The sequence below is a fragment of the Nothoprocta perdicaria genome, unplaced genomic scaffold (genome assembly GCF_003342845.1).
Source record: "Nothoprocta perdicaria isolate Ctin4 unplaced genomic scaffold, notPer1 scaffold_321, whole genome shotgun sequence".
NCBI classification, from domain to species: domain Eukaryota; kingdom Metazoa; phylum Chordata; class Aves; order Tinamiformes; family Tinamidae; genus Nothoprocta; species Nothoprocta perdicaria.
The window spans coordinates 198,868-225,620 of record NW_020455557.1 but is presented as its reverse complement, the minus strand read 5'-3'; the positions used below and the strand labels follow the sequence as shown (position 1 = coordinate 225,620).

The window sequence follows — 26,753 nt, the reverse complement described above, 5'->3', positions numbered from 1 at the left end:
TGTTTTTTTCTTGTTTAAATCAAGTTCCAGGTACCCATCCCTGTGAAGTCTCCCCCGCGTTACCTTGTCCTCCAGCCTGCCGATGAGCTCGGCCAGACGGTTAATCTGCACCTCCAGCCCTTCCTCCTTGGCCTCGGGGGACCCTGGTGGGAGCAGAGAAGCACAAGAGCCACCCGCAGGATGCCTGGTGGGGTGGCCCTTCCCCACGGCAGGCACGGAGGTGACCGTGCGCCTGGTCCCCAATGCCTCTTACCCGCCGGGAAGCTTTTCCGGTGCTCCTTGGGCACGAGCCTGCTGTTGGGGGGGTAGGTGGGCACAGGGCTGTCGTACCAGGTGTCCACGAGGCCACCTTTGCCGTGGTACTGCCTGCAGTGCAAGCGCAGAAATAGTCACAGGCCATGAAGGACGTGCTCGTCTTCACACCCGGGCGCGCATTTGTGCCCGCGTTTTAGCAGCTCTGCTGCTGCCRAACGCCAAAGCAGCAGCACCGAGCCCAGGCTGGGCACTACCTGCTCTGGYCTCGACATCTGATACGGGGATGGGACAAGGACATCTGGTCCCGAAAAGCGGCCCCGCAGCGGGAACGCCAGTAAAAGCAAGCACGCACCTCACTGCAGTGTGCGCAATACTCAGCACCGAGCAGTCCTGTCAATGGGCAGGAAATTAAGCAGGAGCACACGGGGCTGCTTTTTAATCACAGCCTAAGGAGGTGGCTCAGCTGCCTTCATTGCACAAGCCTCTGTGCTCCTGGGCCCAGGCTCCAGGACCTCGGACTGCGCTTGAATTGCTCTTGCTTTTCCACATGTTTTGCATTGTGCCTTACATGGGGATTCGGAGCAGACAAAAATGAGGAGAKGAACCCACTGAGGGTCCATGAAGCCAACAGCCCTGCACCTAGGCAAGCCCCCCAGATGTTGGCCGAGCTGCCCAAGCCCATTAAGATGTYGGATGCACAGGCAAAGCTGTTTTATTGTGACTAAGTCTTATTAGAGCCTTTTCCTATGGCCTCTGCGTGCGCCGGTCGTCTTGGCATTGGGGAGCTGTACTCAAATGCAAGTGTCTGCAAGAGCAGGTGAGGCCAGAAGCTTCTCTCTTTTTCTACCTGCCCCTGAAGAAACCACTGGGGACAAGTGTGCTTTGGCAGAGGTTTTRCAAAGGGAGTGTGGGGAGCATTTCCTGTGGGGAGCATTAAAACCCATCACAGAGAGACAGGAAAACAGGAGAGTTCATCTCACCGCCGACCACGGCCTCTGTGTGCAGTTCCCCAGATGAGCACCACCCTACTCCAAACCCCCGAGATGGGCTCCCGCTCCCATCTGCTGCTCTGCAGCCTATTGAAAACAACATACTCTACAAGCACCCTCGTGACCTTCTGCTTTTCAGCTAYGGCAGGAAACAGATTCTCTTCATGAGCAGCTGATAGTCCCTGGAACAGTTGCTATGGAAACGTGTCCTGCTTACAGCCGGTGATCTTGAGACTCCGGGGAGACGAGTGACATTTGAGCACGGGAGGCTGGGCTGAGGCTCGGGCTCCAGCTCGGGATGTCCTGAATGTTTTAGCTCTGACTATCTTCCAGAAGAGAAATCCTGGAGCTGCTCTCCTCTGCCTTCTCCTGACCTGGAGCACGTCCCAAGGCCTGGAGAAAGCCCAGCTGAAAGCCAAGCAGGTCATTTGCTTCCCTAGGCCATGGTGGATGCCGGCCTCGAGCTGCACTGCCAGTGCCTGGATGTCCAAGTTGGGAAACAGGAGCTCGCCTTGCGTGGTGCATGGGTGGAGAGGGCACCCACGGGTGCACCTTACGTGGCGGGGGAAGGRGGACAGGGCACAGTAGATGAAACCCCTGAGGGGCCCTGAGGAGGGCAGGCAGAGAGGCAAAAGGAGGGTTTGGTGGTGCCACCAAAAAGCTTCAGTAAGTGCTGAGGGCCTGAGGACCAGGGAGGAGGGAGAGGGCTGTGGAGAGGAGCTTAGACGAGACTAACCACACGCAATCAGAGCTGAGCTTGGAGGCACTCAGGGAACACACAGGTCACTGCATTTTATCGSCCTTGCCAGCTAAAGCGTGCGGTAGAAGCGTCCCAAGGTCCAATGCTTGCAAAGTAGCAAGGAATAAGAGAGAGAGGCAGGATGAGGTGTAGCCTCAAGCTCCTTTGACCTTCCTTTAAATCATTCTTTGTTAATAAAACAGACTGAGAGAAATACTATTCCGGCAAGGAAATGGCCAATATTGTGCAGCTGCTTTGAGCAACTTTAACAAAGAGTTGTCCTACCAGAAGACGACCGCACATGAGCCAAGCACATAAGGAGCAGAGGACCAGTCACCTCCTGCTCGCTGCCCCCGTGGTCCAATAAAACACCCAGAGAAATGGCCAGTGAAAAACCAAGCTGGTTCACACTGGGGGAGAGGGAGCAGCGCTGACCTGGTGGGGTTGGTCTGCTCATCAATGGCATCCACAGCGCTCTCCACGGAGCTCAGCAGCGACTGGGTCTGGTTGGCCGTCTCCTTCAGCAGGAAGCGGGTCACGAACTGGTCCACGTTGCTGCCGCTTTCGTACACCTGCRAGCAATGAGAACAAGGTCTGTGAGACCCCGCACTGTCGAGGGGACAGCCACGTGCTCATGTCCCCACCGCCCCCAAAGGGCCAGCTCAGAGTGGTCTGCGCACGCGGAGGTCTCCTGGGAAGGGCTCCAACACGATGGTTTCTTCCATGTTGAAAGACGTGTTGAAAGAACAACCCATCCAGGCCCGAATATCCCAACGGGCTGCGGACACACGTTCACCCTCTGACCAGGAGATGGGCAGCTCTTCACTCGCCAAGCCACCGCCTTAGTCCCCTCTCTCAGCTCACAAGTGCCAAGAGACGCTCAAGGGCAGCCACATCTCTCACTCCTCCTGGGGTCGCGGCTGGCAGAGCAGCGCTCCTGCCTTCTGGGATCCCATCTTTCCTCTCCTCCGCTCGCTTTAAGCTGCTCTCACCTTCATCTGCTGCCCAGCCAGCCCCGGCAGACGTGCGGGAAGCCAGGACAACCGCATGGCCGGGCTCTTGGCTCTTGACCAGCTTCCAAGGCAGCCCCGTTTAGCAGCAGCACTGTCTAATCCAGGTACGTTGAGGCAGGCAGTTGCTCCCCATTTTTGACTCCCTCACCATGAAGAAGCCGCCCTCAACCTTTTCAATCCCACCCATTACTCTTGATGATCTCTCCCACGTGCCATTAGCTACACTACTGCAAGAGGTCAGCAGCACAGCTCCTTGCCAAGGCGCAAATGAGACGTGGGACAGACTGGGGCCCATGGACAAAGCCCAARACTGGGCCTCAGAACGGCTCCTTGGACTGTGCTGGCTGGCGAGAGGGCACCTCTTCACTGGCCGTAAATAAAACAAGGCAAAGAATCAATTACCTCGTGTCGGCTATTTTTAGAATGACCTTAAATTCAGCTTAAAAATGTTCATCTCATCTACTGATCTAGTATATGATAGCACAAACTACCTGCCTAAGACAGCCAGTACTGCCTCAATGCTATGAACAGTCTGGCTTCCTCTTTCTCTCTGCACTCACATGGAAAGGCAGTTCAGCCATGACCATCTTTCCTCCACCTCCTGGCACTTATTAATTAGACCATGCTGGGCATAAATCAATTTTCCTCCTTCCCATATGATTGTAATGTGGAAACCCAGCATGCTCAATTCAATATTGAAGTAAAAGGGGCTTGATACAATTAGCACAGCTCCGAGCRAGCCAAAGGCACCTTTAACCCACGTGCAAAAGGCTACGTTGATCACCACCTAGCTCATGCAGGAGATCAGTGGTGCATCTCACAGCTGCAATGGCTGCTGAATGAAATAGCCTRTTGCAGGGGACTGCGGGTCTGCAGAAATCATGGGCTTTGCTATGGTGGGCAGGGATCTTCAATCGTCGATTTGTGACCAGTTGGAAGGAGCTGTTTGAATGTTTTGGAGGTTCAAGCTATTTCCCCGGGTGTGTTTTGGACCTTGCAAACACAGGCAAGGTTGGGCGGCCAACACAAGGGAACAAGGAGCGAGGCAGGAAGCCCAGCAGGAGACATGACCTACTGATGTACAGCCACACAGCAAAGAGCAACGGGGTCTGCCTTACACCAGGCTCCCACACAAGCTGCCTGGGACAGTYGCACAGCCCCAGGAGGGGGTTGCAGAAAGCCCCATCCTCACCCCAAGAAAGCAGCAGGCAAGGGGAAACCTGCCCTAAGCACCTTGCAGCGTGTTGCATGTCCTCAACCAAACGAGATCCTCCAACRAGGTGCTCTGAGACTAGAGCTGCTCAGCTGGAAAGACTGTAGCCCTCAGCAAGGGCAAACAGTTTGCAGGAGAAATAATAAAGGTCCAAAAAATAAAGATCCTAATAATATTTCAGTTTTAAGACTAAAGACAAAGAAGAAGAAAGTTCCAAACAGTTTGGATTCGAGACAGGACAGAGAATGACAACAAAGCAGAAATGGCTGCAACAAGAGGCTTCCCACTTTCAGGTCTGGGAAAGCACAGAGCTTTTGTGGAGCTTGATGAGCTAGTCATGCTCTAAAGAGAGTTAGGTCCTGCCTTGTTCATGCTGCCAGAGGTGTTCCTCTGGGTTGAATGGGTGCAGAAGCACGTGGGCAAGTTACCCATATTTGTGTAGGGCAGAAGCTCTCAAGGAAATCCAACCCCTCCCATGGCAATCAATATTTGAAAAAATGTTCTGCCTAGACCAGCTGGGCATGACTGGTTGGGCCCACCAAGTGTGTCCAGCAGCCTCGTGGCCCCAGCATAGCTTTCCTGTTCTCCTGCCAACGGCACCCAGTAGGACCCCGACCCTCCTCACCTCCTGCAGGCCACCAGCAGCGGCAGGACACCAGCCCAACCAGACCAACACAGGCACCATCATTAAGCACAACTGCTCCGGGGACGAGGACAGGCCATGAGAATGAAGTCTAGGTGAGGTCTGCCAGGGAGGAGAGTGACAATGACCTGCCTTGCCAGGGATGWGCTAAGCTCACAAACGAGCTGTCACTTCTGAGTTACCGCCTTCCTCCCCGGCCTGATGATCACGTTTGAAAGAAAAGCTCGGTCAGCTTTGCAAAATCAATCTGCATCCCGGTTATTAATGCCAGGCATCAGACATCCCTGGAACCAACCAGAAACGCTGGGCATGTCAGCAGCAATAGTGATCTCCATCACCACAAAGAACAYCTCTGCATTGCCTGGGGCTTGTCTTGAAGAACCAAAGACGAATGTGCGCTCCTCTTGAGGATGTCCCCATAGTTGATTYGAGGAGCAGAGCACAGCAGAGCTTTGCTGTGAAACCCAACCCTTACTGCTTGCCTTGCCTGCTCCCGAGAGTTGCTGTGCCCTGCACGCCGATCCTCACCCTCCGGGACACCAGTGCCACCAGGAGGGTGTCGGGAAGGAGACACAGGTCCCCATCTCTCTTTCCACRTGCCCAGAGCTGGATTGGCAATGCGGGTGGCTAGGGACACGCTCGCACAGCAGCAGCACAGCAGGCTGGCGCCGTGGGAGGCGCGGACCCCACTGCTATGCAAAGGAACAGCAGCAGAGCCAAGGAAGTGAGGGGAGAACATGGGCAGAACAGTTGGATGGGGGGGGAAACATCAAAGGCATTCACAAATATTCTGGAATAGCTGAGCGACCTCTTTTCTTCCTATCCAGGCATTCGTGAGTTACACAATATACAAAATACCGTGCATTTTTTCCCTCAAGGACCTCACCACATGCACAGGAACACACATATAGGTCCAGAGGCTCCAGATTGGGCCAAACCCACCCTTTCACCCAGGCAATTATTTTATCCCTTAAATACAGCCCCCTTATTCACACTCTTGCTAGAGAGGCCATTATTAAATCAATAAATCTCCTTGGCAAAAACACACAATCGCATTTGGGATCTGCAACCCTTTTTCAAGCTATTTCCTCCACCAAGGCACACATACGTTAATCAGGCATTCAAATAGGCTTCGCTTTAATTACGATTAGAGTTTGATTAAAGCACAGGCAGCCCCCCCTATCTCTAAGGAGAGGTGGGCAGGATCCAAGTGCTGCTCCTGTGTCTCCAAGGGGGCTCCATGAAGGAGCCACGCGGGGCAAGAAGGCACCAAGTCCCTCCTGGTTGACATCTGTGCCCCTGGGAAGAAGAGCTGACCCTGCAGAACATGATGCTTTCCATGTTCTTTTAGGAACCAAGATTCCTCAATATCACCCAATTCCCCATGTCCCCTGGCAGATTTCATACCCTTTTTGTGTCGTTTCTCCCYTGCTCTGCTCCCTTTCCTGCAGGTTTCCTGCTGCTTTTACATCTCAATGCCTGCATCAAGAAAGGGAATAATGTGCTGCTATTTTCCTCCTGCTTTCCTCTAGTCCCCAAAGCTCTCTGCAAACACCAGGAGACCAATTCCTAATCAGTCCCACTCACGCCACATACTTGCACGTCGGTACTTGCATTTATCAGGCACAAGCTACACTGAATCCTGTCTAGCAAGCAGCCTGACACAGACTGTTCCACAAAGGCCAAAAGTGTCTGAATATTTAAAATTCAGATTTTATTACTTGACTGTGGGCTATAATTTCCATTCAGCTTCAGGGGGAATCACATGAGTAATCTGCACATGCATTTACATTATCTCCCTCAGTCAGGATGATCTGGGAAAAGGACCTCTCCATACAAAGCTATCTAAGTCAGTGCAAGAGGAAGTCCATGGAGCTTGTAGGTCACCTTTCACACAGACAATCATTTATTCCATGGTCTTGTAGGCCAAATTTGAGCACTGTTGCCATTACAAGAGCCCTTCCAGCTATCCCTTGGGAAGATGCAAGTGTCCCAGTGTTCATCCCAGTCACCCCCATGGCTCCATTGCGGCCGTCCGGGTGTCTTGACATTAAGCCCCACATCGACTCTCATGGCCTTTCTCTTTTCTGCAATCTCCCAGGCCCACTCTGCATTGCGAAAACAAGTCATTAAGGAGAGCAGCTCCAAAGGAGTTCTTCCCATAGGCTTGTTAAAACGTTTGTCAGCCTGTCCTAGGGAGATTTAATGAGGTTTCTTACGATGCATTCCCTCCTGAACAGTTAATTCCTCCTTGCTTTTCTTAAGAAGTTAAAATATTTATGAAGATAATATAATAATTGTTGCTCAATGAAGCCACTTTGTGACAGAGGATCTTGGAGGGGTTCATCTCTAAAGCCTTCTCTTTTTCATCCAACTAGTTCATTAGTTCAAGACTAGAAAGACTTTGGCATGACAGACACTACACCCTGCTGCAGAATATTTTGCTCGCAAGCCTTGTTTGATCCTGCTAATTAGCAAAAAATCCATGTTTGCATTAGTGGAACGAATTTAAAAGGCAAAAAGCTGACAGGAGATCCTGAGTCCTACTTCAATTTATCGTGTTTGTGCCAAAGCATTTGCTTTGATTAGCGGAGCCAGGCTAACATAAAGTCATTTTACAGTTATTCAGCTTGGGGAGAAGGGATGAATGAAATGGGAAAAGGGCTTTGGGCTTTTTTTGATCATACATTGAGCTACGGCATCCACACCATCATCAACGGATGGAGAAGTTGTCCTCTCCTGACCCACAGTCACCTGTACTGTTTCAGCTCCACGCATAAAAGATTCACATGCACACTTACCAGAAAATAGGCAGAATCTCTTATTTCTAATTACAAAAAAAAATTGGAATTGCTGTTGCCTGTGCCAGTGTGTAGTTCCAAGCATCTATGGTGAGGAACAGATGCAAAAGCCTCGTTGAAAGCGCGGCCTCAAGACTTTCACAGAGGATGGTCCTCAAGAGAGATTCATAAAATGCCACATTTTGATATAAACTGAAGTGTGAGTCAGAGACATTGAAAAATGTGAGAAGAAATGAGTGGGAAAAGGAAAACTTGGCTTAGCTACTGGTAGATGGAAAAATATTGTGAGGACTAATTTCATGGTCTGAGAGTCGCTAGATAAAGTTTTCCTCAAAGCGCCCAGCGTGAGCCAAGCGCTGGCTTAAGCAGCTGCGATCCAAATCGGAATAAAAGAGAGAATGGAGACCTCTGTAATGAGAAAATCCTGAGGTGTGAAACGGTCCAGCCGTGTGGAACGACCTGCGGCCACCGCCGAGGTGCCGCGATSCCACACAACAGAGCCCAAAGCGCTGCCCTCCCCAACACTCGCCACACATGAGCTTGGCTCCTCTTCATGGCCACATTCCCTAGGCCCTTTGGAGCCTAACCCCTTGAAGTGGCCCAAGAAGGCCAACGGGATCCTGGGGTGCATTAAGAARAGCGTCTCCAGCAGGTCGAGAGAGGTGATCGTCCCCCTATACACAACCCTGGTGAGGCCACATCTGGAGACTGTGTCCAGTTCTGGGCTCCCCAGTACAAGAGGGATGAGGAGCTGCTGGAGAGAGTCCAGCGCAGGGCTACGAGGATGATCAGGGGCCTGGAACATCTGCCCTATGAGCAAAGGCTGAGGGAGCTGGGCCTGTTCAGCCTGGAGAAGAGAAGGCTGAGGGGGGACCTAAGCAGTGTCTAGAAATACCTCAAGGGAGGCAGTGAGGAGGAGGGGGCGGCCTCTTTTCAGTGGTGGMCAGCGACAGGACTAGAGAAAACGGCCACAAACTGAAGCACCAAAAGTTTCACAGGAACTTAAGGAAACAGTTCTTGCCAGTGAGGGTGCCAGAGCACTGGAACAGGCTGCCCAGGGAGGTTGTGGAGTCTCCTTCTCTGGAGATCTTCAAAACCCTCTTGGACGCAGCCTGTGCCACGTGCTCTGGGTGACCCTGCGTGTGCAGGGGGTTGAACTAGATGATCTCTGAGGTCCCTTCCAACCTTAAGCATTCTGTGATTCTATGATTCTAAGTGCATTTTTTTTAACAGCTTCAAATTCTGGAAGAGATAAATGAAAACATCTCTGAGACGCGTTATGAATATTACCCTCAAAGAGCAGCGACACGCTCCTGCTGCTTGCATGTCCTTCCCTGAAAAAGCTGGAAAACGAGCATCTGTAGATCCTTTTGGAAATATCTACGGGAGGGCCAATAAACTCTGTTCTTCCTTCCCTTTCTGAGCTGAGGTCTGACAAAACTCTGTAACTGCCTATACTGTGCACTGGTGGGGAGCCAGTTTCCCTGCCCTGTGCTGCTTTCCATTTAATCAATCACATTTGGGATAMGCAGACTCACAGGAACCAGCCTCGCTTCAGTGGCGTGAAGGGATTTGATTTGAATCCAATCACTAATCTCAAGGTACCTGCTTGTTCATGAAGTTGTAAATCACCTGTGGCCGCTTGAGCCGCCGACTCCTGCAGCGTTTCAGTTCCCATTAAGAAACTGGTCGTTCAGAAGCGTTTGCAAACCAAATGTGCCAGGCCCGAAAGGTGCTGGAAGAAAAACCTTGCAAAATGCTTGGTATGGAAATTGCGCCTGGGATTTGGCTATGAGGATGTGCCAGCAGTAGAGCCGAGCCTTTCTCACTAGGAAGTGCACACTGACRCCTAAAGCCGAGCTTTATATTCCCGCCAGGATTAAATGCCTTAAAAAAAAAGGAGGTTTTTCATTGTTGTCGAGCATCTCAAAGCTTCCTTGGTGGCATTTTTAAAGGTCACTATTTAGCTAGTTAAGACTAGAAGATGGAAAAGCAAAATGTCGATGTCACCACCCACRACTCGGAAACCCTCCTCGCTCATCCTTAGCACCTTCCTTTTGTCTGGCAGAGCTGCGGATTGATCGGCACCACCTTCCAGCCCTGATTTTGGGAGACAATGGCCAAATTGGCTRACATTCATCAAACCCGGGGACTCTGATGGCTCCCCCAGTTTTTAGTCACTTTAATTGCAGTTAAAACACACCCACAGAGCAACAGCACTGGATTGAGGAGGCTTTTCAAATAGAAGCCAAAGCCAGTGCTCCTTTGCCCACTCTTTTTTTTCCAGTTTAAATAAATAAATAAATAAATAAATAACAGAGGAAAACACAAAACCAGCACCAACAAAACCCATTCATGGTCATGAAAATCCTCTATCAAATCTCACCCCAGAATGACTGAAAGGTTATCATCTGCCCACCCACCCACCCCTCTAAAAATCAGGCAGATTGTAAAAATGTAACCTCTGAGTGCCTGATTTAAATTCTTTGCTCATAATTGCCTGTTTTCTTCCGAGAGATTTCTTTTTTTTATGTAATTAGAATAAGTCTCAGACCGTCCTCTCACTTCTTCCTCCAACTCTTAAATCTCCTCAAAAACAGAGGCCCCAAACTGATTGCCTGGAACATCATCAGGAGAAGGAACCCGAAGAGAACAGACGCTTCAATATTTGATAAACGAAAGCATTAACATATGAAAGACCCTCAGCCTTCCTGAAACGACTCCAATAAGTAGATGAGACACCTGTTCATAATAAAACCCAAAAAATCCTACAGCTTGGCATTTCTTTTTAAAATCTGCTACATATTCCTCCTCTTCTAAATCCCATCGAGTTTTGCTGCTCATGACTAATTCCCAGGGGCCTGGGAGTGGGAAGGGAGAACAGGGATGTTTCTCCCAGCAGCAACATTGCTGTGTCCCCAGGCTGGGATGAAGAGGGCAGGGGGCATCTCCCAAGCCCTGGGTGAGCTTGGACGGGACCCCGGGGCTGCCACCCCAAGGGCAGCACGCGAACACCTATGCAGTGCCTACCCTACACAGCAAAAGGCATCTATCATTTTTAAGCCTTGTTATTCAATCCAGCAGGCAAAAACCAGGTTTGGAACACTGAGGGTGGCCTCCTACTTCCMTAAACGCAGTCTATAATTAACAGCTCCCTGCACGTAAGGTTCTCATTAGCTTTATCTATTTCCCATAAGACAGGGCATGAATACATATTTTATTTTGATTTTGAAAGCAAAGTGCAAATCGTTTTCCCAGCCAGTCAGAGAGCTTTCCCTCGTTGTATGGCCCATCCAACCCGGGAGCAAGAGCCTCATCGTGGGATTGGGGAGGACTGTCCTAYGGCAGGTCTCTGAGCACAAGCATGGGGCCTCTCTTGTCAGTCTTGAAAAAATAAGCATAGCCGTAGTTCACAGAGCCCTTCTAGGAATCCTTATCATTTTTCTGTTGTAAAAATTGATACTGAAATCACTTGGTAGCTCTGATCCGAAGTGTTTCATTCAGGTTACAACAGCAATGACTCAGATGCTGCCAACTGACTCTCCCATCACCAATCCTTTTTTTTTTCCCTTTCTCTCCTCTCTTCTTCATCCAAAACCACTCACAAGATTGCCCTAGCTTCAAATATACAGGTCTCCATCTGAGAGCCACTTCACATTTGCCCAAGGCCACCTCGTTGTTGCCTGTTGTAGTTTTCGGCACCTCCCATTGCATCGGGTCAGTCTTGCTTCCTTTCATTGCTGGGCCATGATTTACATGGAAAAAGAAAGAAGAGCTGGGCGAATAACCTAAAATGGAGAAACCACACTGTTCAGGAGGTTAAAAAACAGAGGATTAAAATCTTTACTGAAGTGTGATGTGCAGGTGCCTAGARGAGAAGAGAACTTGCCCCATCGTTGGGTTCCTGCAGGACTGCACATCTCTCCATCACTTAGAGCAGCACAGTGGGTCAGGGGCTGCGTTGCAAGCAGGCAGCCTTGCAAGGCACAATTTATTAGGCACCAGTTCATTCTGATTCCTGCTGATACACTGGTAGAGTCTCATAAACCCAACACCTCCCCAGGTATTATGGCATCATACATGCATTCCAAAGCAGGCAGCATTTCATCATAAAATCACCCTTTCAAGAAAGGGGGATAAAAATCTCCAGCTAATAAACCCTAAACCAAAGCTCCATCTCTCAGTCCCAGAAGAAAAGGAGCTGCCTAAAGAAAGGAAGAGCCAGAGAGCTGTTGAGCTGCTACACCCAGCCCTAAGATGCAGTGAATGCCCTGAGAAGGACTTGGGCAAACACCAAGTCATTCTAGGGTTTGCTCAGGCAAACGGGAGAAAAACTGTTCAAGCAGAAGAAAAAGACAGGAGAAAAAGATGAGCTGCAGAGTGGCAGGGAAAGGATCATTTTTAGGGATTGTTTCTACCTGCCTATTTTATCTTGAGTTGTCATCATTCAAAAAAAAAAAGAGCAATATCATATTTGGCAAGTTTAATTTTGGCAGGTAAAAAAAAAATGCAAATGAGAGCAATACATATTGCTATTCTGGCCCGTGCAATGCAACAAAAACCACATATCCATCATTTTTAGCACTCGAGCTTGGTGGCAGGTGGTGTTCAGTCTGGGGCTGTAACCAAGCTGCTCAGACAAGCGGTGCAGGGTTAGGGAATGAAAGCAGAAGAGCCCCAGGTCTGTGGTGGAGGTGGCCACGAGGAGAGGAGGACAGTGCTCCTAGACCTTGGACCACGTGCTCCTTGGACCACGTTTATGGAATTCCTGAGGCATCATGATTGCAGGTGCCAACTTTTGGATTTCTTCATGCATTCCTGCGCTCCATGTGTCTTGAATTACTGGGAACGAGTCACATCCTTATACTCCAGCTTCTTCAGGAACTGCTTGGTGTGGACAAATGGCTCTATGCTGGTTTGTAGGACAGGGGCTTCACAGCCCATCACTCTGCTCACAGAATCACAGAATGGTCAAGCTTGGAAGGGACCTCTAGAGATCATCTAGTCCAACCTTGCTGCGCAAGCAGGCACACCTACAGCATGTGGCASAGGGTGGCATCCAGGCGGGTTTTGAAGATCTCCAGAGAAGGAGACTCCACAGCCTCCCTGGGCAGCCTGTTCCACTRCTCTRTCACCCTCACAGTRARGAAGTTCCTCCTCACCAGGAGATGGAACCTCCTGTGTTTCAACTTATACCCATTTCCCCTTGTCCTGGCACTGGCCACCAATGAGAAGAGCCTGGCCTCTTCCTCCCTACATTCTCCCTTCATGTAYTTATACATGTTGATCATATCCCCTCTCAGCCTTCTCTTCTCCAAGCTGAACAGGCCCAACTCACTCAGTCTCTCCTCATACGAGAGGTCTCTCCTCATATRAGAGCATGCTCATAAATGGGTCGAGTCACCCATACACCCAGGATGCCTTTATATGTGTGTGTTGTCCCCCTTTGGCTTCACTAACRCACTGTGCTACCTTATCAGGCCACCCCACTTCACCTGTCCTGCTGTGCTCCATGGGGACAACCTCAGGAAGGGGCTGTCAATGATAACAGCTCTTTTTTTTCCCCCCAGGAGAACAGCCACCAAACTTGGCAACCTTCATGCTTTTTAATAGATGCATCTCCTGCAGTTAGAAGTGACAAGGAAAGGAAGCTATCGAAGCAGCAAGTTTGAAACGATAAATCTCTGTATCCTGGCTTGCGACTCATCTTCCTCTCAAGGCTGGAGGTGCCAAAGCCCAGCTGCTGTAACGTAGTTCTGATCCCCAGTGCCTCTCCTTAGAATTGCAAACGGATTTAAATATTTATTAGCACAAAGCAGACAGGGAAACAGGGACAAGCATCGTTCTGGACAATGATGAACCTGTCTAACTTTTTGCAATCATGTTATCTTCTGGTCCACACATCAGCCTCAAGGAGGCAGCCAAGCTGCAGAGGCACCCGCGAGGCCAGCCGCCCGCACTGTCCTTGCCTTCCAATGGGAGATATCAACTATTGGCAGTGAATTGTTCAGCTTTTTGGCTGCTGTCACCTTCTGTTCTCCAGCTGCTTAGGTTTCCCATCTGCCTCAGTTTATCTTGATGCCCCGTTCTCCTAATGCCAAGAGCTTTCCATCGTGCAGACACGTTCCTTGATGCTATGCTTGGCCAGCATCCTCTCCAGGCCACTGGTGTGTTAGAAAAGAGGGGAAAGAGYAGGCAAAGGCAGCCCCTGCTCGGCTCAGTTTGGAGCCTTCCCATGGCTCTGGGTTTGGGAAACTCGTTTTTAACCAAGATCCTCAGCGGAAAGGAGCTGCAGAGGCAATGGGGAGACAGGAGCATTTCTGAGGTTACATCAGCTTTGTGGCTCACATGGGGTTTTTCTTCATACCCAACTGATTTGGCAAGGTATTAATCTATGCTAGGAGGGTGCCAACTTTCCAGACAGGTCTAAGCGCAAGGGGACAAGACAAGGGTCTTCACAGCAGGCTCCTGCCCTGGAGGAATTTCRGCTGAGAGCGAGCATTTGATTTGATAAGACCCTGATGAAAATCAGGCACACGCTGTTATTCCTTTAATAAAGAAGAGGAAGAAAAACAAAGAAGGGAAAGTCTCACTCCTGAGCGGCTCGCAATAAAAGCTGTTGGCCATTAAGATGCATTGTGCTTGCATAAATTCATGTAACGCAATCAAAGTGCTATTGGCTGGTAAATCAATGCAGAAATAATCCCAAATCAGTCTGCATCCACTTGACCATCAGACAAGGGACTTTGCACACCAGTGCAAAGGGCCCTACTGGGTTTGATATTTGCTGTCAGTGCAATAAACCTGCAGATGAGARTTTGCAATTTTTGGAACTGAAAGTTCATTTTCTTTCTTTGCAGTTTTTAACTTTGCCTTTTGCAGATTAGCTGGCTGTCATCTTAATGCAACGTGGACATTGCTGTATTGGGAAATAATTGCAATGACAGATTTTGTTTTGCTCTATGAGATGTTCCATCACTGAATCTAATTACTGCTGATACTTTATGAGCTGCTTCAGCACAAGATAATTGCTGCTSTCTCTTTTTATGAACAAGAAATAATCAGTTGTCTTTTAAGGTGTGAAATATAAACAGCAATTAAATACCATAGTTCTCCTCTAAAGCCTGCAACGYGTTTCTCCTCAGCAACCCAACATAAAGGAAGGGTACATTTAGAGTCTGCATGTAAGACTCGTTTAAATGGAGCAAGAGATGGAGGGAATGAGGACTATTCTCAAATGATCAATAGTTTTCTTCTTCTGCTGAAAGGATTATTTTAGTAGAGAGAAGCACAAGTGTTTTACAAGCCAAACAGCTCCCTCTTGTCAGCAGCCCAGGCACAGGAGCTGCTTCTCTTGTCCCCATGGCACGCGTGACATTCACAGCTCCAAGCCTGTGATTCAGYTTAACAGGGACTTAGCTTAATCTGGAGTTTCTGCAGTCCTCACCTGGGACCCAGCAAGCACATTGGGGCACTGAGGGACACAACAGGGCAATTTCCAGGAGGTTTAACCACATTGAACCTAACTCTGTGCTGGCATCGTGGCAGAAGCACAGTCCARCCTCCCAAACTCCACATCTCGAGCAAACTCAGAGCCAACCTGATATTTATCTAGGGCCAGACAACCCCAAGCTCTCTCCTTATCCATCTTCCAGGCTGCTCTGAATGCTATCTGAATTTTGCACCGTGCATCTCGAGGGGAGGAGGAGGCAAAGGAGGAAGGCAGAACTAAAGGCTCAACTGAAAGGCAATTACCAAGGGAGGACATCACGTCTCTCTGCCCCTGAAGTGTCCRCTGCTTCCCACAGCTCAGAGCCCATGGTGGAGAGGCTGAGACTTGACGGATGAGCCTGCGCCCGGGATGACTCCCTCATTTCCCCCAGGTTTCCAGTATACGTCTGTATGAACAGCCTCGAAATGCCCCCGTGACAACATATGGCTCATTAGTTGTTACAACCGCAGGAAAAAGCTGTCTCCTTTCTCATCCCAGAGTGACAACCCGCACAATTCCTGTCTCTGGGGCATCCTCAAAGCTGCCTCTCCAGCGCAGTCACTTCCCATCCCCACCTGGCAGATAAAATGCCTTATCTGACATAAATATGCCCCCTGGTATAAAACGCCAATATGTGAAATATTAGTGAACAAGCAGCTGCAACGTGGGGAGGTTTATTTTCCTGGTTGTAGCAGCGGGTGTTTTCCCAGCCAGCGTGCACGGGAGACATCCAAATTGGATATTATGCAGCGAAAAGAAGGCTGAGGGATGCAAACTTCTCGGGAAAGCCTTCTCTGGGAGAGAAAGCAGAAAGAACACCCGAGACTGAACCATACATCCATTGGTTGGACGTATGATCACCTTGAAGGTCTTTTCCAACCCTAATGATTCTATGAATCAGTCCTGATGAGCTGCATATCTCAACTGAGGGATAAAAAGCGGAGTTTCACCTCAGCTCATGAAGGAACGGGCTCTACAAGGCTATGAGGACATGAACACTCGCACGTCTCTGTGGAGGTCTCCCTATTGCAGCACAGCTCAGGACAGCAGTATTAGGTAGGGGTGAAAGGTGAAGGAAATCAGGGGAAGGCAAGGGAGCGCTTTGATGCCATCTGCTCCTATGAAACACAGCTTCCATCCGTGCCTTGGTAGGGTTCCTTTGCCTTACAAAGCAGACAGGGCAGCAGGGTGCGAGCAGCCGGCTTTCACGGGCCACGGCTCACCAGGGGCTTCCAGAGCAGCATCTGGACCACCTGGCCAGGGCCTGAGACACCTCTGCGGGCTACCACGTGGCAGCGGGTCTACAGCAGCCTTAGCCTTCACCTGCGACACCCCAGGAACAGCCACTTCACCAAGCCTCCTTCTTGCCTTCTTCTCAGTAAAGGTTAATGCCCTGGCACCCTAGGTTGCCCCAAAGGTTGCCCTGAAGGTCTCCAATGTGAAGTCCAGCCAACCCTCATTGCACGTGCAGAGGGGCCCAYGAGTAGCAGCCACATCAGGCACAAGGAAATACAGTTATAAGGAATATTRTGAGCTCGCCAGCACATCCTAAATGAGCCAATCTTCTCTGCCTCTCCTTCCTCATCCTGTTCATTTTTCAGCAGGACTCGCACCCTTTCTGGACATGTAATCAATGGGTAACAAGTGGAGAGACAGATGCAGACTCAATTTGAAAGCCTCGTTTGAAGCGAAAACTGCCTACAGAGTATTCCAAGGCAATTACATTCCCTCCTAAGCAAATTGGTCATTACAAGCCACTGAAAACACAAAAATTCATCTCCGTCTTTCATCGGGAGAATTTTCTTGGGAGAGAAAGGGGAAGCAGCAAGGGAATCCACACAGACACAGCCGCCCCGAGGGCCCCCGTCTCCATCAGGATGAGGTTTTGGGTTTGTCTGAAGAACAGCAGCGGTTCCTAACGAGTGGTGGAAAAAGGAGCCTACAGTTTCTAAGGACTTCTGAGGTGGCACAGTTGCTTTCTGAAACCAAGCCCAGCCACMAACGTTTGCAAAAGCCTCATTGACACTCCAAAAAACCAGCAGAGCTTCGGTCTTGAATGCTCCTCAAGCAACAGCTTAGACACATGAGCCTCAATGGCTGCAGCAAGACCCAGCATCACTAAACAGATAAAGCAGATAAGGCTTTGGGTGCCTTGTTTAGAAGTTCTCCAAAAGGAGATGAGCTGGACCAGCCTGACTCTCCCTGGTGCTACCAACAGCCTGCCCTGCGAGCTGAAGGCAAGAATGGGAAAACATCCCAGTTGGGAATTGGCCATATCCTTTTATGAGAAGCTTTCTTCTGACACTCCATTTTGGCAATTCTGGCACTAAAACTGGAAAGTCTAGTAAGAAAATACTTTCCTTTTTTTTTCCTTCTTAGGAAAAAACACATCATAAGAAACTTTGGATCTCAAAAAAATAAACGTATCAATGGTTTTCACTCTGGAAGAGCTTCTGATGCTGCCTGGAAGTCTGCCAGAGCTAATCACTGAGGATGAGTTTCTCTACCACCTAACACAGCTTATTTTCCTTTTTTTTTTCCCTTCCTCCTCCACTTTTTTTTTTTTTTTTTACTTGAACAAAGAGACTATTTTTGCATAATTCATTGATGAGGTTTGTACCACTTTGTTCACAAATCACAGCAGGGAGCCAACGTTCTTCACGAAACACTTATTTGCCAGCACCTTTTCCGTGAATAATTCTTGCTACATTTGTTTGCTTGCCAAAAAGTCTGACACATGGTGGGGAGAAACACATCACAGGGGCTGATTAAAGAAGTGCAACGAGGAGATGCTGGGATGGGACTCGCTTCAGACATTTAGAAGCAACATCTTCTAACAATCTAACCAGAAAAAAAAGGAAAAACGATACAAGTTTTACTGTTTTGTCTTTGTTTTCTCCCCTGCTCCTCGCCAAGACTGGAAAAAAAACCCAAATGTTTCAGACAGATGAGGATTTGGTCAAAGATTTGTTCCTTCAACTCAGGAAAACACAAACATGTTGAATACGTGTTTGGTCCCCTCACAAATTAAAAATAATAGTTAAAAATAAATGTAAAAATTCTTGACTAGTAATCAGAATATTTCAGAATATTTCAGAATATTTAAGGTTGGAAGGGACCTCTACAGATCATCTAGTCCAACCTTCCTGCTCAAGCAGGCACACCTAGAGAGAAATTTTTGCTATTTCCTGTTTTAACTCTAAAAACTTCTCATCGCCACATCTCTAATGTGAAGTAATTCCTTTACTTTCCAAGATAAATGGAAGGAAGATTTCCATCTGGATTGCCCCTAGGAGAAAGATGCTTGCAAAAAGCAAAACCTCCTTATTTTGTTCAGTTTTCAGTATACCAAATTACTGCTCATCAGTGAAAAAAACCACTTTTCTCTTGCAAATGCACGACACAAATGCGGTCAAAAGTAAACAGTACGAGAATTAAAATATTTCTGAGGTAATTAATACGACTGGTAAYGTGCAGCTATTTTATTAAATGATATGGAAAGAAGAGGAAAACGGTTTAAAAGRAGCACTGGCTCTGTAAATACTTTCCTCCCTCGGTAAGATATCAAATAAAGCACTCGCTGCTCTGCGGGGATGCTTCTGTGGCTGAGCAGCTCCGATCCTCCAGATACTTGTAATTAAATTTCTRCATGATTTTGGAGCAGCGCCAGGTTTTATTGGTAGGAGTTTCGCTAAGGTGCATGGTGGCTCGTTTCCAAGGAAGTTGGGGGCTCACTGCATGTATAAAACACATCTTTGTGCACCTCCTTTGGGGCTTKCATGGACAAATAGACCATTTGCCCAGTCGCCCCAAGTGCACAACCCCATGCATCTACTCAAGTATTAGGAGGGATTTCCTGTGAACGTTCATGACTATTTCTGGAACTCAGTACAGCTTCCAACACAGAAGCTGTATTTAACGGCAGCTTTAAAGGACAATGTTTCCCAAAGTGCTTCCAATGAAGTTAACAAGATTTATTTTTGCATTCAGAATCACACCCAAGAGGTCTGCATGCCTTACTGCCTATGGACAACCACAGCATTTTATTACTTCAGCAAGACAGCAGGTAACCCATGGCATGTGCCAACGTACAGTGCTTTGGCAYGAGACCTCTGTGCCACCATTTGCTTCACAAGCAACTTGCCCCTTGATTTCACCGGCTGGCCTAAGATTGCGAAAACCAATCAAAACATCCACCATCTTCACATCMTGGCAATGATCCACTTGGGCAGAGAAGACATTTGTGCTATTTTCTCTTCTTCTTGATGAAGCTCACCCTCTCATTTGTATTTTCATCTGGAAAAGGTTGCTCCTCCCCATCGTTGTGGCCACGGTACACAAGCCAGGATAAGCAAGAAGGACTCACCCGTTTGGTGTAGTCCATCGCCTTCAGGATGGAGAGGTTCAGGGTCTCCAGCGATGCCAAGACGTCCTCATAATCTCCCATGTGATCAGCGAAATAGTCTGAGGAAACCAAGAGGGACACGACATGCAGTGTTCAGGTATCTGAGTATTTCAAGGCTACGCCACACAGCAAGGTCTACTTTGGTGGAAGGAGAACATTGGAGAAGCCATTTCAATTACGTTTTTATGCTCCATAACCTGAAAGCAGATGTTGTAATTGGTTGTGTGGGCCTATGTTTAAGGAGCCAGGGATGTTCCCCAGTGATTTCCACCAGGTTAGTGTGATGTGGTCGGGCATCCATCCAGTCTCCACCTGCCTTTGGCCTTTGCTTCCTACGACCAAGGGGGACTCAGGCCAAGTAACCGCTACTATTCTGTGCTAATGTAAAACACTGCTAAAAGCACAGAACTGATTGCTCCAGGGACATGTTTTAGTCCTGGTACAGTTTTGTGTAGGAGCTACCAAACCCTGCAATTAGATATTTACAATGGAGATAGTGGAAATTCAGTTTGGCAGCAGCGGATGTGCTAAGTTTGTGGTGTCGACACAGAGCTAACCAATTGCCATTTGATTGACATAAACTATGGTTAAAAGCTACTTGTTAAAAGCTCCTAGTGCTTTTCTTCAACATTAAAAAAAAAGCAAAGATTCATTTGGAGACGACGCCACTGTGGAATTCAAYGAGAAACAAACTCCAGGAGACAATTAGACACTAATTAGGCGCTCTCAGCTTCATTAGAAGTGCCTATATCTATTTAGGGCCTTAGAACCTATCCAAGGGGAGGAAGATTTTGGCAGAAGCTGGATGTCACCATAAGAGTGACAGCAGCTGCTTGCTGTTTGCTGCCAGCCAAACCCTCCAAGCAGCCTGTTTACTTTCACAGGCAAAGAAAAGGATGAGCAGTTTTGCAAAGGAGAGGCAATCTCTTTCTGAGTCCTAAAATAAGCAGCGAGGGCCCACACATTTCAGAAGGAAAAGGGCTTCTCCTGGCACAGCCCAGCTCTTGATGGTGACCAACCGCCTTGCAAGCACAAGGGGAGTGAGCATTTGGGAGGAGAACAGCACCAATCTTTGCTCTTTTTTACAACTACGAAGGCGCATGGTTTTAATCTTATGTATGTTATACCTCCCTGCTCGCAGGGGTACCCCTGGGAACATCTGAGATCTTGCTGCTCTGGCTGGTTCTGCAGACAGCTCCTGCGCACGTGGCAAGGACATGGGATGGATGCCCAGGAGATGCCCAGCCGCTGCAATGCGGGGCTGTTGTGCCAAGGAGATGAGTTTCCCCACTCATCTCATTGGTGGCCACTGATAGGACAAGGGGAAATGGGTATAAGCTGAAACACAGGAGGTTCCATCTCCAGGTAAGGAAGAACTTCCTTACTGTGAGGGTGACAGAGTCTTGGAACAGGCTGCCCAGGGAGGTTGTGGAGTCTCCTTCTCTGGAGGCCTTCAAAACCCGCCTGGATGCCACCCTGTGCCACATGCTCTAGGTGTGCCTGCTGGAGCAGCAARGTTGGACTAGATGATCTCCAGAGGTCCTTCCAACCTTAACCAATCTGTGATTCTGTGATTTTCCCCTGGGAAAGCCCTTGCTTGGTATCCTGGCCATCTCTTTCAGCCACACAGCTTCCCTGATCCCACTCTTTTGGCTTGTGCTGGTAGAAACATGGAGGAAAGAGATGGCACTGGGTTTGGTGCTCCACACGCATGGTGTAAATGCATCCTCGGAGGAAGCCCTGTCCCYGCTTCTCATGCTTGCCCAGGGAGAGACAGGGCCAAGCAGCATCCCATGTCATCATCTCCCATTTTAACACATTGATATTATTTCCCAGACAATTAATTAGGGAGAGCTGCTGTGATAAGCCCAATAAATTATCTTTGCAATCCCAAAATGCTTCTTGTTAATAGTGACTGTTGGAAAGCCACAGAGCTTTACAGCATGCTACCCGATCATGACTCACTCATCCTAAACTTCCCTCACAAGCTGCCAAGTCCGAGGGTCCGTTTCCAGATGCTCTCAACATACTACAAGGTGCAACTGCTTCCAAAGGAGAGACCAGAGTTTCCAGCTTGACGAGATGAGGTTTCATGTATAAAACACCTCTTGGAAGAAGGACAAGCAAATAAGAAAGCACTTGGTTGGTGACAGCAGGTAGTCAACACGATTGACCCAGGATCTCTGGGTGACTAAACACCATTTACGTTGCACAAAATGAACTGGTTGGTTTATCTACCTAGTGCTCCAATGAAAGGGGCTTTTGCTGCAGGCTTGAGGAAATCTGCGTGCTTGAAAACTTGCCATTTGGACCAATAAAAAAAAAATGCAACATTTTTCCCTGCAATTTTATCTCACTTCATCAGATTAGGGATTTAAATAAAAATGCTTGAAGCACAAGGCATCTCAGATTGCCCCCAAATAAATYAGGAATTGGTTGAAGCTAGATCAAGATGGGGACTTCCTTGCGGTTTGTGGCAGCTCGGACAGTGAGAGGCATCTCACTACATGAGGCCTAAAAAAATCCCACACAACCATCGTCTCACCAGAACTCAACCCTACACAACCACCACCTCATCTGCTCAAATCTGGACCTTTAAGGTTGTAACTAGTGATGAAGGTTGCCTCTAAGCCCTTGAGAAACACCCGCATGAGGCAATCCCTGCTGAAACAAGGTATGGACCAAAGTGTTCCTGCAGATTTGCTTTTCAGTCTTTAATTTCATTGAGCTGCAGAAGGATTACATGTATTTTAACCAGCCTGCTACAAAGCAGGCAGGTTTGCCTAAGGATAAGCACATTATTGGTGTCACAGAGGGATCCTACTTTAATGAAGCGCAGAGCAGATCTTGCAGGGTATGTGCCAGATATTAAACTCCACCTTATTACTGAACCGACTCCCGTCATTGTCATGCTCCAGCTTGGAGCCTGTCTGTGCTGCAGGAAAATGAAGAAAATTCTGCCAGCCGGGGCCACCTGCATTAGAGCCACCAGGGTCCCACACAGCCACCTTGCAGCCTGCTAACCGGCCCCAGCTCTCGTCTTATGTGAGCTTGCTTATTTTTAATTCTGGCACAGCCCAAGAAACCCTTTACCCCACGGAGACAGGGGTCAACTTTGCTTTTTAGCAGTTTTCTGGCACTGCTGGAAGGCAGACCCGGTGCCCAGCAGGGGCTGGTACTCACCGCACAGCTCCTTCGTGTCCACGTTGCTGCGGGAGCAGAGCCAGGCAGGGAGGCAAGAGGGAAAGAGAGAGAAAGAGAAGGTTTTAACCTCGAGGACAGCGCTGGGATAGGCTTAGGTGAGTGACCCTGTGCCCATGGGGACTGGTGCCAAGAAGAATTTCCTCTTGGAAAATTCCTCCTGCTTGCCCTGCCTCTGGACACAACCATCCCGCTGCTTTTTGGTGTGGAACCATCCGGTGGAGGCAGCAACATCCCGACACACGAGCTGCCCTAAGCCATCCGAGACAGCTTCCCACCCACACACCAGTGCCGTTCAGGCTCGAGAGGATCTCTTAATGGAATTATATTTTATCAATCCGCTCACGGGCTKCTAAGCTGGTTCTTTAACTAAACTCCATCCCTGATCTGTCTAACCCATCAAGGTAAGTGGATTAGCCAAAGAGATGGCTGAAATGCTTCATTGCTCAGAGGTTCCTGCAGCCTCGGTGGCACTGCCTGGCTGCTCTCCAGAAGTGTTGGTGAACCCCAAAACCCTGCTGCATCCTTGACCCTTGACCATCCTTGGAAATGCAGATTCCTCTGCATTTCCAGCCTGCATTTCCCTGCCTGCTTCCCATCCTTCGTAACCCAAAGCTTTCAATCCCTCCATCCTCTTCTAGAGGCATTTGGCCACAAAGAGGAAGGTTGACCGCTCACCATCCACCACCACTTAAACACATTTGGATAATTTGACTAGATAAACGTCCTAGCAGTTTGCCCTGCTGGTTTCTACCCAACTATTTTCAAAAGACATGCAAAGTCCTCCAAGTGGGATGGAAAGYTATCCCCTCCAAGTGGGATAACTTTCCAATAGGAAAGTTATCTCAAGCTGGAAAAGATAACAGAGAAGGGAAGCCTGAGCTTTCCTCCTCCTATTTCAGCCTGTGGCGTGATGTCCCGGGATCTAAGTGGGAAACACATGAAAAACATAATGGGACTTCATAAGTTGCAAATATATCAAAGTCTCGTCTTCATGGCAAGCAAATAGCTGCCAGACAGGCTGCTCAAACGCCAGTCACCACCTGGCAAGTGTCTGCAGAAGACAGCATTTTTGGCTTGGACAGCTGTAGGCTTTGCATCAGCAGCCGCCCTGCTCAGCTACTTCCCCATCGCAGAAAACAGAGGCTCTCTGAAATCACAGGCTGCTTTTATTTCTGCCTTCAGTTCACAGCTCTGCATTCGCTGTGAGACTCCAAATGAGCCTGCAAACAAATTACCCTCCAGTTTTAGCCACCTGCAGAACCAATTTTCATTTAGGAGAGACCACAAACCAACACGTGTAGCTGGAAAGCACTACTGCATCTGAGGATGGGCTTTCAAGTCCACACAGCAGCCGCGCTGAGTTATCTCWGCGCCTCAGCAGTGGAAAATGTACATCCAGATACCTTCTAAGAGGTCGCAGATGGTCACTCTTGATCATTAGTTTCCAAACTCGGAGAAATATAACTTGCACAAACCCCACAGAGGGAGAAATTCTTGCAGGCAGAGCAATAGAAACGCTGGAGACCAGCCAGGAGCTAAGTAACTTTTATTCTAAGTAGCTGGGGAACTTTCCAAGCCCATCTTCATGCTCTTCAGGAAAGCTATGCCAAAACCTTCCCGGATCCCGATTCAGTACCTCCTTTGCCCATGCCCTCACATTAAACAGCCCCAAAAGGCAGATATAACCAAAGCTTTCCTGTTCTTCTCCAGCCCTTAGCCTGACCTATGTGCCCCAAGTGTGGTGCATCCCACTAAGCACTCCCAGCAGCTCCCCAAGCCACACCGTTGTCAAACTGCTCCCTTTGAGCACATCGGCCACAGCAAAGAGACAGCAAAAGCCACATGCCACAGCTTTGCAAGCCTGAGAACTGCCTCCAGCCATCTGCAGCTCCAAACGAGACAAGTACTGGTAACATATGCCAGGTTTGACCTTCACTGATGTAAGCGCGCAAAGCTGGCAGCCAGGGTCCAGGTACCCACCTGGCTCTTGCTTTAAAGCGCCCTCTTTATCTGCTGCCAGATGTCCCTGTCTCCTGCAGAAAATCAATCCTCACCATATTTCACGTGGCCCTCGAGCAGCAGTAAGTCAGGGCCGCGCGCAGCGAGATTTACTCGCGCTATGCAGGATTCGGAGCAGCCGGGAAGCAGAGCAAGCCCAGGATAACACGGCCAAGGCTCTTCAGCACGACTGACAGCACGAGGAGGCTGATTTACTGCCTTTCACCCAACGGTTGGTTTCCAAGCACAGGCATCACCTTAGGTACGGCAGACGTTTAGCACAGTAATAGACACTTCCAGTGCTTGCTATGTGCCAAATTCCTCATAAATTGCATTTAAATCCTCAACTTTTTTTTTTTTTGAATTTTGATCTTTGAATCTTTCTGAATCTTTGATCTTGACTTAATCTTAGAAATATCGCTCTGCCCACAGAGACAGCAAAGAAAATATAAGGTTTAATGAGAGCCTATAAGTAACTTAACCAGAGAGAGCTTTCAGATTAAGTCATTGGGTTTTGAGGGCTTTTTCCTCTCCATCTTTCAGCTGCTACAAGAAATATCTCGCAGTAGACTTGACCCCCGCAAACCAGCAAAATGCCACCAGAGTCTGGGACAGGGCCACACATTGCCACCCAAAGGGTGTTATTATTTGGCTATTATTTGGCATCCGGGATGCCATGCAGGCACAATGAGCCGGGGCAAGCCAGCAGCAGGAGGCAAATGCTGTCCTAGGAGCTGGGAAATTCCTGGGGAATTTATTCACAAGGCATTAAAACAAACACACTTGAGCCGGGAAAACGCTTCCAAGTTGTTCGTCGCTGGCAGCGTTAGCGCTGGCACCAGCTCGCCTGCGTGAATTGCTTTTATGGGTCTCAAATGAGCCTCATGTATCTGCTTTAACACCACTACTCCAGAAATGCTCCCAAGGGAGCCTATTCACAAGAAAATTAACAACCAAGCTGGAGGGAATGCAAGGCACATCTTCAAATGGAGCAGAATGTGTTTGGTATTTTTACAGCGCTTCATAAAGAARCTGGATTATTTAATGCTGTGCTGAGCCCATCACCTTGGTCTCCAGCCAGCATCACAGCCTGCTTGTGCACAGAGCCCTCGAGCTTTCCCATGCATTGCACAGCAACCCTACGCCCAGCAATCACACGTGAGATGCAACACATCCATCCTGCCATTGCAGCGTGAAAATCCATCAGCCCCGAGACACGCTTTTTAATAGCAGCTGCTTGCGATGGATTCGGACCATCCTGCAACGTCAACCTTATTACTGGGTTGYTTACTGTGACTAGATTGGGTAAGGCTAATAAGGTTCTCCTTGTTGGGGGATAAATTAGCGGGGGAAAAAAAGAAGGCAAAGAATGATTTCAATCTGGGAGACTGGTTTATCACAAAAACATGAAGCCCTGGAATTGGTGCGACAGCAGCAACAAAAGCCAGCGGCAGAGAGAAACTACCCCAACCTGGTGCAGTTAGACTCCACACGAGGTATTATACAGCAGCCTATGTCCTACTGCTGTCCTGTGTCGAGCCCGTCACCTTTTGTCCATTTTGAAGGGGATATTATAGCAGCAGGACTCAGCTGCTGAGGTTTTCCACCCATCTTCTTAGGTCAGTACTCTGGGGAAAGGACAAATAAAATGAAAAGTGTTTTTTCCTGTTCCCCCTGCTAATCTTGCCTATTTGCACTGAAGAGCTGATCCCYTGCAGCACGGGTTTATTGTGGGGGCTGAAGCACTTTCTACAGAGATGGATGCGCCCATGGAAGCCAATCTCATTTGCAGATATTGAATGTTCTCAATTAGTTCCCTGGGAACCACACTGACGATCATATAGTCAGCTGAGATTTTGATTAACCAATTCAAGAGCGAGCTCCAASTCTCTTCTGAAAGGAAGAGAATGATTGCATAAAAATTATATGTCTGGTTCTAATTATTTGTCTCTCAAGAGCGCGCTTGGTGRATTTTCTTCTTTCTGTCTTTATTGGAAGTTT

General features: G+C 48.6%; 1 protein-coding gene across 1 annotated transcript in view; it reads right to left on the bottom strand.

The window, feature by feature from the left end:
- NECAB2 (N-terminal EF-hand calcium binding protein 2) overlaps positions 1 to 26,753 on the bottom strand; it is a 56,937-nt gene that overhangs the window by 1,870 nt on the left and 28,314 nt on the right. The window contains exons 4-8 of the mRNA XM_026043121.1: positions 22,734 to 22,759; positions 19,512 to 19,609; positions 2,419 to 2,555; positions 254 to 366; positions 64 to 143 (exon numbers count right to left, since the gene is read on the bottom strand). Coding sequence (XP_025898906.1) covers positions 64 to 143; positions 254 to 366; positions 2,419 to 2,555; positions 19,512 to 19,609; positions 22,734 to 22,759 — 454 coding nt within the window. The remainder of the gene's footprint in view (positions 1 to 63; positions 144 to 253; positions 367 to 2,418; positions 2,556 to 19,511; positions 19,610 to 22,733; positions 22,760 to 26,753) is intronic.